At 40.6% G+C, this 12,653-nt stretch overlaps 1 protein-coding gene across 1 annotated transcript in view; it reads left to right on the top strand.

Moving 5' to 3' along the window:
* Positions 1-9,036: 9,036 nt before the first annotated feature.
* The window catches only part of aprt (adenine phosphoribosyltransferase), a 24,436-nt gene continuing 20,819 nt past the window's right edge, over positions 9,037-12,653 (top strand). Inside the window, exon 1 of the mRNA XM_074645475.1 lies at positions 9,037-9,220. Coding sequence (XP_074501576.1) covers positions 9,132-9,220 — 89 coding nt within the window. The 5' untranslated portion in view covers positions 9,037-9,131. The remainder of the gene's footprint in view (positions 9,221-12,653) is intronic.

Genomic DNA, 12,653 nt, shown 5'->3' with positions numbered 1-12,653 from the left:
AAGTCTAAAAAAAGAATAAAACTAACGTCTTGAACAAAATCGGAGTAATCAATTATATCTAAAATTAATCTTACATTGTTACAGATATGCCTATTTTGCATAAAACCAGATTGACTTTCATCTATGATGGTATCTAGTACAGATTTGAATCTATTAGCCAGTACAAGAGCAAAGATTTTGTAGTCATTATTTAATAAAGAGATTGGTTGACAATTATCTAACAAGAGGGGCGGCTGTGGGGCAGCTGTGTGGCTCTAAGGTTGTCCACCAATTGGAAGGTCGGTGGTTCGATCCCCGGCTGCTCCGTGTCACATGTCGATGTGTCCTTGAGCAAGACACTTAACCCCAAATTGCTCCCAAAGGCATAGCCATCGGTGTGTGAATGAGTATTTAGATTAGAACCTGATGGGCAAAGTTGGCACCTTTAGCAGCCTCTATCATCAGTGTGTGAATGTGTGTGTGAATGGGTGAATGCTGACATGTAGTGTAGAGTGCTTTGAGTGGTCAGAAGACTAGAAAAGCGCTATATAAATGCAAGTCCATTTACCAAGAGGGGATCTTTTTTAGGTTTAGGGATCAGGCTGATCAGACCTTGACATAGTGTAGGAGGGAGAGACCTCTGTCAGTACTTTCAGCAAATACTTCTTTAACGAGGCTAAGCTTACAGAAAATTGTTTATAAAATGTGTCCGTAAAGCCATCTGTTCCAGGCCATTTATTGAGTTTTAAGTGGTTTATAGCATCAGTGATTTCATTCAATAAAATGGGCCTGTCACAAAAGTCACTATCTGCCTCGTTCAACTGATTGATATTAGGAATAGCGTCAAAAAAGGGAGAAGCAGATTAATGACAGTAATTGGAGGCGTAGAGATTACTGTAAATCTCAGCACAATAGTTTGCTATTTTCTTTGGATCATTCGTGACGGACCCATCGATTCTTAATTGTTGTATGGAGTTGTTTTTAGATTGTTGTCGCTCTAGTCTAAAAAGATATGCAGAGTTCTGCTCTCCCTCTTTGAGCCATCTTCTACGTGATCTAACTAATACACCCTCAGCTTTACGTTTATAGATGTCATCCAACCTATGCTGTTGATCAATAAGCTCAATCTTTTCTGACTCAGTGAGGACATACTGGCATGGAGGTTAAGGACGTAATCTTAAATATTGTATCATTTTCCTCTGCTCTTCTTCCTCTTTCATACTTTAACAATTCCCAATTATTACTATACACATTTTCACTTAAGGCCTTGTTCCAATAATGCCTAATCATTCTTTCAACTTCAGCAATTACAACCTTATGTTTAAGAATAGTATTATTTAGTTTCCAGTATGAGGATTTCGGAGTAACAGAGAAAGATGATAGAGGAATACAAATATGAATAGTCTTATGGTCAGATAATGGGGTAGGCAGAATGTCTGTGAAAACATTTTTTAAATTTTTGGAGATAAGCCAATAATCAATACGTGACGGGCTTGACAGTGACTTGTTGCACCATGTATATGATTTCTGTAGTAGATGGGTATCCCTCCATGTATCAGTTAAATTAAATCTATGTATGAACATCTTCACTTGAGAACTGGAGGAATCTGAAGCCCTTGCAGGCCACCTGTCAATATGGTTATCCAGTACAGTATTAAAATCTCCTCTGAAAAGTATAGAAGAATTTGGAAATTTAGATAACCAGTAAAGTAAACGCCTTTCTAATCTGTCAAAATAAGCATTATTCTCTGTTTGTGAGTTCTAGCCATAAACATTAACTAAGATGTAGTTAGAGTTTGCAACTTCAAGTACAAGGAATATATAATGTCCATCCTTGTCACAGTCAGACAATAAAACTTTTCCATTAAAGTGTTTTTTCAGAATACAAACACCAGCTGAACGTTCTGACCCATGAGACAGCCATAAATCACATCCCCACTGTGATCTCCAAAAACGTACATCTTGTTCAGTTGAATGAGATTCTAGTATAAAGCAAAAGTCAGTATTAAATTGTTTGAAATATAGAAATGTAGCTTTACGTCTGACATGATTTCTTAGTCCTCTCGCATTTAGTGAAATAATAGACAAAGACATAATGAATAAAATGCAATAAGAAAATGAAATAAAGTATTAGACCAGATAAATGGTAATACACCAAAATAGGAAACTTGCGGTCCCTAAGAATGTAGTAACAAGGGGAAGGGAACAGCAAACCTTTTTTAAGAAATATGTGAACATAAAGTGCGGAAACAAGTAACACTATGTGAACATGAGGATACAGTGCAACGTGCTCAAAGTGGCATACTGTATATCCTCTGGACATTTTTAAGATTGTTATTTCTTCTCTTCATCTCTTCATATAACAAAAAGAGAATAGATGAACAACTAAAAATAGCTGCTTTTAACCTTACTGTACCATCCATCTCCTTTTACACAGCATATGCACCTGCTTGAAAATAAATGAAACACTGTTTAGCAGCTTTTAACATAGGACAACTTGCTCCTAATTAATTATTAATTAACTTGTGCAGTTATGTATTTGTAAAAAAACTAACATAAAATAATGACCTCCAGCATTAATAGAAGAGAGAGAAGAGAGAAAAATTAGGTAACATTATAAACTTTACCCTAATTGTACCTCGTGTTAATATCACCAACCATGTGTCTAAGGAGGGAATATTTCGGCTCCATTCCCAAAAGCACGGCCACCAACAAAGAAAGCCAGCTTGTTTTCTTTCCGTGCCTTTTCCATGGCAGGCCACAGTCTGTTCCTCCTGTCTCTGTCTTCTGCAGACAAGTCCTCTGCAAGCCTCAGGTTCTTGTTCTTCAGAAAGGTCGAGTTCTTCGCTGAACGCCAGACAGCATCGCGGTAGATCCGAGAGGTGAACTGAAGGATGATGCCTCTAGGTTGAGGGTTGTTCGGCTTTCTTGGACCAAGACGATGCACTGTATCAATGACGTCTGCTAGTTTATCTCTGTCCTCTGGAAGAAGAGCTTGGCACACTCGGATGACTTCTTTTCACGCATCCTTCTTTTCTTTCTCATCTAAGCCGTAGAGTTTTAGATTCCAGCGGCTCGAGTAGCTTTCCAAGTGAGAGATACGTTTCTCATGTGCGTCAGAGCTTGCTTCGTATTTTAGGATCCGTGATTCAACGTGGTCGACTCTATCCTTAATGCTTTTTATCTCGGCACAAACAGAATCAAACGTCTCTTTAACGTCTGCCATCTGCCTTGCGTTTTCCTTGACGGCTTCTTTCACTTCTGTTATCACATTGGAGTTGTCACTGACCGTCTTTTCCAGGGCGTCTGATCTGTTGTTGATCAGTTGAGAGAGAGAGATGACAACTGGGAGACTATGGTCGTCTCCGTGTCTACAACTTTCCTCTGTTGAACTACCGGAGACAGACGGTGTGATGGGAAGAGCTGGAAAATCTTCTTCCATCATCGTTACCTTCACAGCGTTGGAATCCGAGCCGAGGTAGTCGTGCATGTTGTCGATGAGTGCGTTCTTAGCTCCAGCTTGCCCATCAACAGTTGGTGTTGCAGGTATGCTAGCACAGTTAGCAGAAGTTAGCGCCCTCCTTGGATCGGCCTTTCTTTTCTCTCAGCTTTTCATTTGGGTTTAATGGCGTTAACCAAAAAGTAGTCGGGTAGAATTACAGTCGAAATACAAGTTAAAATAGTTGTTTTGTCCGAACTATATGTAACAAAAAACAGTTAGGTTTGCGGGGCTCATCCAGATGGACTACTCAGAGCGCCATCTTGCGTGCCCTCCTGTTGGTATTGATGTTACGTGCTGTGCCGACGCTTCAGAGCGTGTGTCGAGTAATCCAGGAAGTTGTCTGTGAAGTGCGTATTGAGCCTTGCATCGTTTTATAGAAATGACGTCATTGATGATGTCCGAAGCCTCGCTGCCCGGCCGTACCACGTGACTGGTTCAGGAAGTGGTTCAGATCTTCACTAGTTAAACCAATGCCACTTTCCACAAGTGCCACAGAACACTAATATTACCCCTCCTGCCATTATTATATTATATTACACTACAATACAATTATTGACCAAAGGATTGGTTTACACATATAAGATGCATTACAAATGGAGAACAAATGTTCTTTAAATGCATAAATGTCTCTCTTGGTTTGAAGTGAGAAATAGATTGCTGTACTCATTGATGGTTTTCATTAAGAATGTTATAACAACAAAGACTCCATTTATTTTTTTTACAAAAAACTATCCTTTAGTACAGATACACACAATTATTCCACAAGGCATGCTGCTGCAGGTTGTTTCACTTTACCAAGATCCAAAACCAAATCAGGTCAAAGTACAGGAATATACAGAGCAATGCAAGAATGGAATTCACTCCCAAATCATATTACACAACCAAATGATATATATGGTTTAAAAAAAACACTAAAAGAGCATTACTTAAAAAGAAACTTTAGTAATTAATAAGTATTCTTGGATGTGTAAGGGTATTATGGGCATTCAATGTTAAATGATGATATTAATGTGTTAGATCATGATAGATCCAGTCGGAGCCGCTCTATTTTCTTTGTGTTTTTGTTATTTAAACTGTGTCAGTTGTTATTGTTTTATCTACAGTTGACGTGTATCACGATGTGTTATGTTAGTGTATGATGAGTAGTGTGAATGTGTATTTTTGTATTATCACCATGTAAACTATGTGGACCCCAGGAAGAATAGCTGCTGCTCTGCAAAAGCTAATGGGGATCTAAATAAACCAACAAACAAACAAACTCATAAAACAATTACAGTTTATTACACATGTATGTTATATACTCATAATATACTAACTAGAAAATAGACATTATACTATACATTATATAGATATAAATGGATTACATGGTAATTTATATATGTTTTATTGTTTATAGTCATAGCCTACAGCCTTTACTGGCACAAAATACAGTATATCACAGATCACATGGTCAAGATCATATCTGCCTGTTTTACACTCTTTGACCACCAGGTGGTTTCGTGCACATGAAGGCTCGAGAAATGAACCCTTTTCCGAACCAATTTGCTGGAAAGCTTCAATGCTTCTTGAAGCTTCAGCTCGCCATCACTAGATGTTAGTGACGTCAGTCTGCCGTGGTGAAACTACAATGTTCTGAAGATGGACTACAAAAGGCGCTGCTCCCCCCGTGCGATGTTAAATAGGTCTTTCAGTGACAGACTACTTCACCCGCGGTGTGTTAAAGAGAGATACCACAGGTCCTCCTGCTGCTGGAACACTTTACATCAACAGATAATAAAGGATCATCTGACCTAACAAGGACAACCGGTGATAAATATCACTTCATTACCAATAAACAAGGAATATATGATAAATATTGAGTTAACTGTTGGAGTTATGGAGAAGGTGTAGGATCATATACTTCTTCCAACTTCTCTTCGGACATGTAATATTTATTTATGTTGATTATTTGTTAATTGATTGTTTACTGTTCATTTTATTAATTATTCTTGTTTTGTGTTTTACTGAGGTATTTGTTACATGTTCAAAATAAATAATTCATTATAAATAAAGTGAAACCAAATGGTTGTCACTGTCCACTCACATGAATCCCAATAAGTATATGAGCGTATGAAAATAATATGCAAGATAAGCATATGGTTTGTTATCATGAACGGCCGAATGGTGCGTCACTTTAAATGCTACGGCCACAAGGAATTGTGGGATGTTATTCTCTCTTTTCCTTTGGTAAAGGATGCTCCAGTGTATCCACTGATAAAGGAGATAAAGGAAGCATTGAAGCTCTTTTCCTCAGCATTTAGAGGATTCACACAACTCTTGTCATGGCTGCCACTTAGGTACTTATAATATAATTAATATTCTAATAATAATAGATTCAGATTCAGTTTTAAATGCAATTATTAAACAATATATATATGATTCAAATTCAGTTTCTCCTGACACATATTTCTGCACATACTGTCACTCATATTTATCAACCTGAATCCCATGCATCAATCTCATGCATTCCAAATCTCATACTTTTTCTTTTTACGTTCAGTACGTACTGCAGCTGCCCTCACAAAGTACGTACTGTTGTATGCAGTATGCATACAATCAGGACATACTACTTCTTCATAACATTGCACCTTGAACTTTGCTCATATATCTGCTGTGCAGAGGATTGTGGGTCAGAACAACCAGAAATACATGCTAGCCTGCATTCTGCAAATTGGGAGCGGATGTAGTAGGACTTTTGGCACACTGCATTTGACATACTATGTATTGGGACCATGGACTGTGTATAAGAAGTGGACGTAGTCACCGGGACGTAGTCACCGGGACGTAGTCACCGGGACGTCACCCTTTGGTTTGTGAAGTGCCATTTTGAGGCCACAAGTTTGGCATTTTGGCCGTCGCCATCTTGGTTATTTGCAACCAGAAGTGGGATGAGAGGGTGGAGCTAAGCACAACCGAATGCTGAATAAGACATTTTTAGGCAACCAAAAAGGTTATAATTAAGTTCCATGCTCTGATAACGCCGTGGTAGCGACCTGTCACTCACAAGGTAGCCCCGCCCTAAAGCATCCCCTGCTCTATGGTCTATTTGACTCTAAATGGGACCATCATCAATCAGTCTTGGTTCTCTGTCCCATTCAATAACTCCGCATTGCAGAAACCTTGGTGTAATTTTTGATCAAAACATGTTAAATCAATGGTTCAATTCTGCTTTCATCATCTCAGAAACATTTCAAGGATTAGACCGTTTTAAACCGTTCATAACTAGTACATTAGATTACTGTAATTCCTTCCTCTCTGGCATCAGCAAAACATCCCTCTCCCGCCTCCAGCTCATCTAAAACTCTGCAGCTAGGATCTTGACCCGGACAAGGAAACATGACCACATCTCACCGATCCTGGCTTCCTTACACTGGCTACCTGTTGCTGTTAGAATAAATTACTGATTAGTTACAAAGCCCTGAGAGGCCTCGCCCCAAGTTAATCATCAGATCTGTTATTGCCCTATGTCCCTTCTCACACACGAGATCCTCGGATGCGTCGTTCCTTGTGGTTCCAAGGTCCAGATACACATACAGAGCCTTTGCAGTCAGGGCTCCTAGACTATGGAAGGACCTTCCTGAGGAGACTTTTTATCACTTTTAAAAACTTGTATTTATGTCTTTAGTTATTGGTTTTTAGTACATTTCATTCTCCTCGTGTTTTAAATGTGTCCTGTTTTTTAGTGTAAAACACTTTGTAACTGTGTTTTGAAATGTTTATTATTATTGTTATTATTACGCTGCTTTATGGTCTATCTGACTCTAAATGGAACCATCATTTACTAAATGAACATCATGCTGTATTGAAGAAGACTTGAAACTAGCGATTGAGACCATAAACTCATGTTTACAATGTTTACAAAGACTTCTATACAACCAGAGGAGTCGCTCCCTGCTGGCTGGTAGACAGGATGCAGGTTGAAGATACTTCCTCATTGGGTTCACTTCTTTCTTTTTTTTTAATAGTTTTTATTTCAAAATGACAGAAACAGCAGAAAACATTGAAATCATCTACATACAGAAGCATAGTGAAAACATAAACAAAGAGCTGTGCCAAACATAAAAAGGACGACAGAAATTAAACAAAAGCAACATCAAATAAAAAAAAAAGACCACACGAGAGTATGACAATAATTTCACTTAATAACGTTGGAGATATTGCATACATTCATTGTTTTCATAGCTTTCTTTATTTGTGAGGAAGAAATTGTTGACAGATATTGATCCATTTCCCTCATAAATACAAAGAAATTAGGCTCATTTTTTTTTGTGAATTTACACTTGTGAATGTGGAACTTTAAGAGAAGTAAAATTAGATTAATGAGAAAAAATGCATTAGTGTCTTTGTCAATGTAATCAGAGCAACCAAATAAACTCAGAAAAAAAAAAGTTCGGAAATTAGTGTTTGGTGGATTATTTCTCTGTTGTTACAATGCTATTTGTCATTGTATTTTACATCATTGGAAAGCCTGTTTATTTACCTTCACAATGATGTCCAACTTGTAAGGATCATGCATTTGTGGGATGAGCAGCACAGCTGATTATGTGGGTAGCGCCCAAGAAAAATTTGCCAAAATGCTCTGCCGATGGTAAACAGTGTATTCTCCTGTTGGTATTGACTCTTGTTTTGAGTTGTTTGGTGGATTGGATGATTGAACTCTCTATCAGTAACAAGGAACACACAAAACATATTGGCTATTTTACACTTTATTCATTTAATACACCGTCAGGAGCCTCAGTAGAGGTGGAAGATCCATACGCAGCCACAACAGCCTGGCACCTCCTCCTCATGCTGGTCACCAACCTGGTCAAACGATGCTGTGGGATGGCGTTCCATTCCTCAACCAGGATTGTTGCAGGTCAGCAACGCTGGCTGACCTGCAACGTATCCTGAACTTTTTTTTCTGAGTTTATAATATTTCTATAGTAGGCTACAGTGTAAAATCTGAAAAAATGTTAACAAGTATAAAATTGTTAACATCTTTCCTCAACTCATATGGAAATGTATGGGACCAAAATAAATGAGAGAAAGTTTCAGGATGTGATTGGCAGAAGGATGTACTGGAACAAGGCCCGTATTCTGGAGTTCATACCTCTATTAACAGAAAAACAGACTTTAGCTAACGGAGAGTGAACTGGGTCAGCATTCTTCAATAACATGTACATACCAGATGGATAGCGCCAAAAACTATAGAAAACTCTTCTAGGGTTATTGGTATATTGTACCTGGCGATAAATTTTGAGTAATTGTAAAGTAGTCCTTCTCTATTAAACAACTGACTCGTGAGTATAACACCATTCTTAAACCATTTATCATAACATAGGGACAAATTAACTTCATTTCTCAGAACCGGATGTTGACCTCTGATTGCCACATAATAAGTCTTTTCCTGGTAGACTAAATAGTATGCTCGTATGTTGGGTATGGGAACACTCAGCGTGTCCCAGCCTGTTTCATGAAGCCTTGGGCGGACCATAGATGGGGCGGACCGTGGGGCGGACCATAGATGGGGCGTACCAGAATAACTTCCGGTTCAAACAGGATCGAGGAGCGAGTAAATAAAAGCGTTGAGATGTAACTAACGTTCCCAGTAGTGACACAGTTAGTTAGAATGGCAGCAGACTCCGAGTCCAAACTCCAGCTGGTTCACAGACACATCCGAGCTTTTCCGGACTTCCCGAAGAAAGGAATCATGTTCCGGTAAGATCCGGAGTTCTGCTGAAAGGTTCCCACAGGCTCCCTGTCTCCCTCGATACCCGTCTTCTTCTTATCTGGCTCTGTTAGTTCCGTTAGACCTGCGGTGTTTAAATGCTTCACAGACAGCAGGTGAAGGAGCCTCGAGCGCTGAAGCGGACACGTGTCGTATCGCACGTGTCAGCAAGCTGCTGACCTGTAAATAGACCACAAAAAGATGGACAAGGATGCGGAAGTAACAGGTCACAAGTGGTGGTTTTAAAGTTGGGCTGACAGCGTGTCTTTCTGCTCATAAGTGATGGTGAGATGAAGCTTCATGAAGCAGTGAACAGCGTGTCTTTCTGCTCACTAGTGATGGTGAGATGAAGCTTCATGAAGCAGTGAACAGCGTGTCTTTCTGCTCACTAGTGATGATGAGATGAAGCTTCATGAAGCGGTGAACAGCGTGTCTTTCTGCTCACTAGTGATGGTGAGATGAAGCTTCATGAAGCGGTGAACAGCATGTCTTTCTGCTCACTAGTGATGGTGAGATGAAGCTTCATGAAGCGGTGAACAGCGTGTCTTTCTGCTCACTAGTGATGGTGAGATGAAGCGGTGAACAGCGTGTCTTTCTGCTCACTAGTGATGGTGAGATGAAGCTTCATGAAGCGGTGAACAGCGTGTCTTTCTGCTCACTAGTGATGGTGAGATGAAGCTTCATGAAGCGGTGAACAGCGTGTCTTTCTGCTCACTAGTGATGATGAGATGAAGCTTCATGAAGCAGTGAACAGCGTGTCTTTCTGCTCACTAGTGATGGTGAGATGAAGCTTCATGAAGCAGTGAACAGCGTGTCTTTCTGCTCACTAGTGATGGTGAGAGACAGCTTCATGAAGCAGTGAACAGCGTGTCTTTCTGCTTACTAGTGATGGTGAGATGAAGCTTCATGAAGCAGTGAACGCCGTGTCTTTCTGCTCACTAGTGAGAGACAGCTTCATGAAGCAGTGAACAGCGTGTCTTTCTGCTCACTAGTGATGGTGAGATGAAGCTTTATGAAGCAGTGAACAGCGTGTCTTACTGCTCACTAGTGATGGTGAGATGAAGCAGTGAACAGCGTGTCTTTCTGCTCACTAGTGATGGTGAGATACAGCTTCATGAAGCAGTGAACAGCGTGTCTTTCTGCTCACTAGTGATGGTGAGAAACAGCTTCATGAAGCAGTGAACAGCGTGTCTTACTGCTCACTAGTGATGGTGAGATGAAGCTTCATGAAGCAGTGAACAGCGTGTCTTTCTGCTCACTAGTGATGGTGAGATGAAGCTTCATGAAGCAGTGAACAGCGTGTCTTTCTGCTCACTAGTGATGGTGAGAAACAGCTTCATGAAGCAGTGAACAGCGTGTCTTACTGCTCGCTAGTGATGGTGAGAAACAGCTTCATGAAGCAGTGAACAGCATGTCTTTCTGCTCACTAGTGATGGTGAGATGAAGCTTCATGAAGCGGTGAACAGCGTGTCTTTCTGCTCACTAGTGATGGTGAGATGAAGCGGTGAACAGCGTGTCTTTCTGCTCACTAGTGATGGTGAGATGAAGCTTCATGAAGCGGTGAACAGCGTGTCTTTCTGCTCACTAGTGATGGTGAGATGAAGCTTCATGAAGCGGTGAACAGCGTGTCTTTCTGCTCACTAGTGATGATGAGATGAAGCTTCATGAAGCAGTGAACAGCGTGTCTTTCTGCTCACTAGTGATGGTGAGATGAAGCTTCATGAAGCAGTGAACAGCGTGTCTTTCTGCTCACTAGTGATGGTGAGAGACAGCTTCATGAAGCAGTGAACAGCGTGTCTTTCTGCTTACTAGTGATGGTGAGATGAAGCTTCATGAAGCAGTGAACGCCGTGTCTTTCTGCTCACTAGTGAGAGACAGCTTCATGAAGCAGTGAACAGCGTGTCTTTCTGCTCACTAGTGATGGTGAGATGAAGCTTTATGAAGCAGTGAACAGCGTGTCTTACTGCTCACTAGTGATGGTGAGATGAAGCAGTGAACAGCGTGTCTTTCTGCTCACTAGTGATGGTGAGATACAGCTTCATGAAGCAGTGAACAGCGTGTCTTTCTGCTCACTAGTGATGGTGAGAAACAGCTTCATGAAGCAGTGAACAGCGTGTCTTACTGCTCACTAGTGATGGTGAGATGAAGCTTCATGAAGCAGTGAACAGCGTGTCTTTCTGCTCACTAGTGATGGTGAGATGAAGCTTCATGAAGCAGTGAACAGCGTGTCTTTCTGCTCACTAGTGATGGTGAGAAACAGCTTCATGAAGCAGTGAACAGCGTGTCTTACTGCTCGCTAGTGATGGTGAGAAACAGCTTCATGAAGCAGTGAACAGCGTGTCTTTCTGCTCACTAGTGATGGTGAGATGAAGCTTCATGAAGCAGTGAACAGCGTGTCTTTCTGCTCACTAGTGATGGTGAGAAACAGCTTCATGAAGCAGTGAACAGTGTATCTTACTGCTCACTAGTGATGGTGAGAAACAGCTTAATGAAGCAGTGAACAGCGTGTCTTTCTGCTCACTAGTGATGGTGAGATGAAGCTTCATGAAGCAGTGAACAGCGTGTCTTTCTGCTCACTAGTGATGGTGAGATACAGCTTCATGAAGCAGTGAACAGCGTGTCTTTCTGCTCACTAGTGATGGTGAGATACAGCTTCATGAAGCAGTGAACAGCGTGTCTTTCTGCTCACTAGTGATGGTGAGATGAAGCTTCATGAAGTAGTGAACAGCGTGTCTTTCTGCTCACTAGTGATGGTTAGATGAAGCAGTGAAGCTCTCCAGAACATTGGGTCGCTAAAGGGTTCATCTGTTGAGGCTTGTATCTGGTATATTACAGATGTGATCTGTGACACAGGCTACTGGGTTAAAGGCTCTGGAATAATGACAAAAAACAAAACAATTTCCATGTTGGCTAATCCATTTATATCAATATAGTGTCTATTGTGTGGTAAGTAGCCTATATTATAATTATATAACACAACTGTATGATAAACCATAATTGTCTTGCGAGTAATGCATCCAATGTGTGTACTGGTTAATGATTTGGTCAATAATTGTATCCTAATAATGGCAGCAGAGGGAACACGATGTGCTCCTGTAACTACAGGATAGTAACAGAGGGGAGACTTTTTGTTTTTATTCAGGAACAATCATTTCTCCACTGTGTTTCGGCTTCGGACGTCATCAGTGACGTCCAGGGCTGGAAATTAACTCTTGGTGGATTTCAAAATCTAGCAGCCATTCAGTAGATCACCATTGTTTTTTTGGCCTGGTGAGTGAAGCAGATCTAGCAGCCACTTGCATATTTTACCAACAGTTGGCTGGTGGCTGCTGCTAATTTCCAACCCTGATGACGTTATTAGTACAAGCCTCGATACGTGCTTTAGAAAACTTGCTGCGAAGCATCGGCACAGCACGTAACATA

This window comes from Sebastes fasciatus, chromosome 9, assembly GCF_043250625.1.
Source record: "Sebastes fasciatus isolate fSebFas1 chromosome 9, fSebFas1.pri, whole genome shotgun sequence".
Classification (NCBI taxonomy): Eukaryota; Metazoa; Chordata; class Actinopteri; order Perciformes; family Sebastidae; genus Sebastes; species Sebastes fasciatus.
Note: the sequence above shows the minus strand (reverse complement) of the source record. Positions and strands in the feature narration are given on the sequence as shown.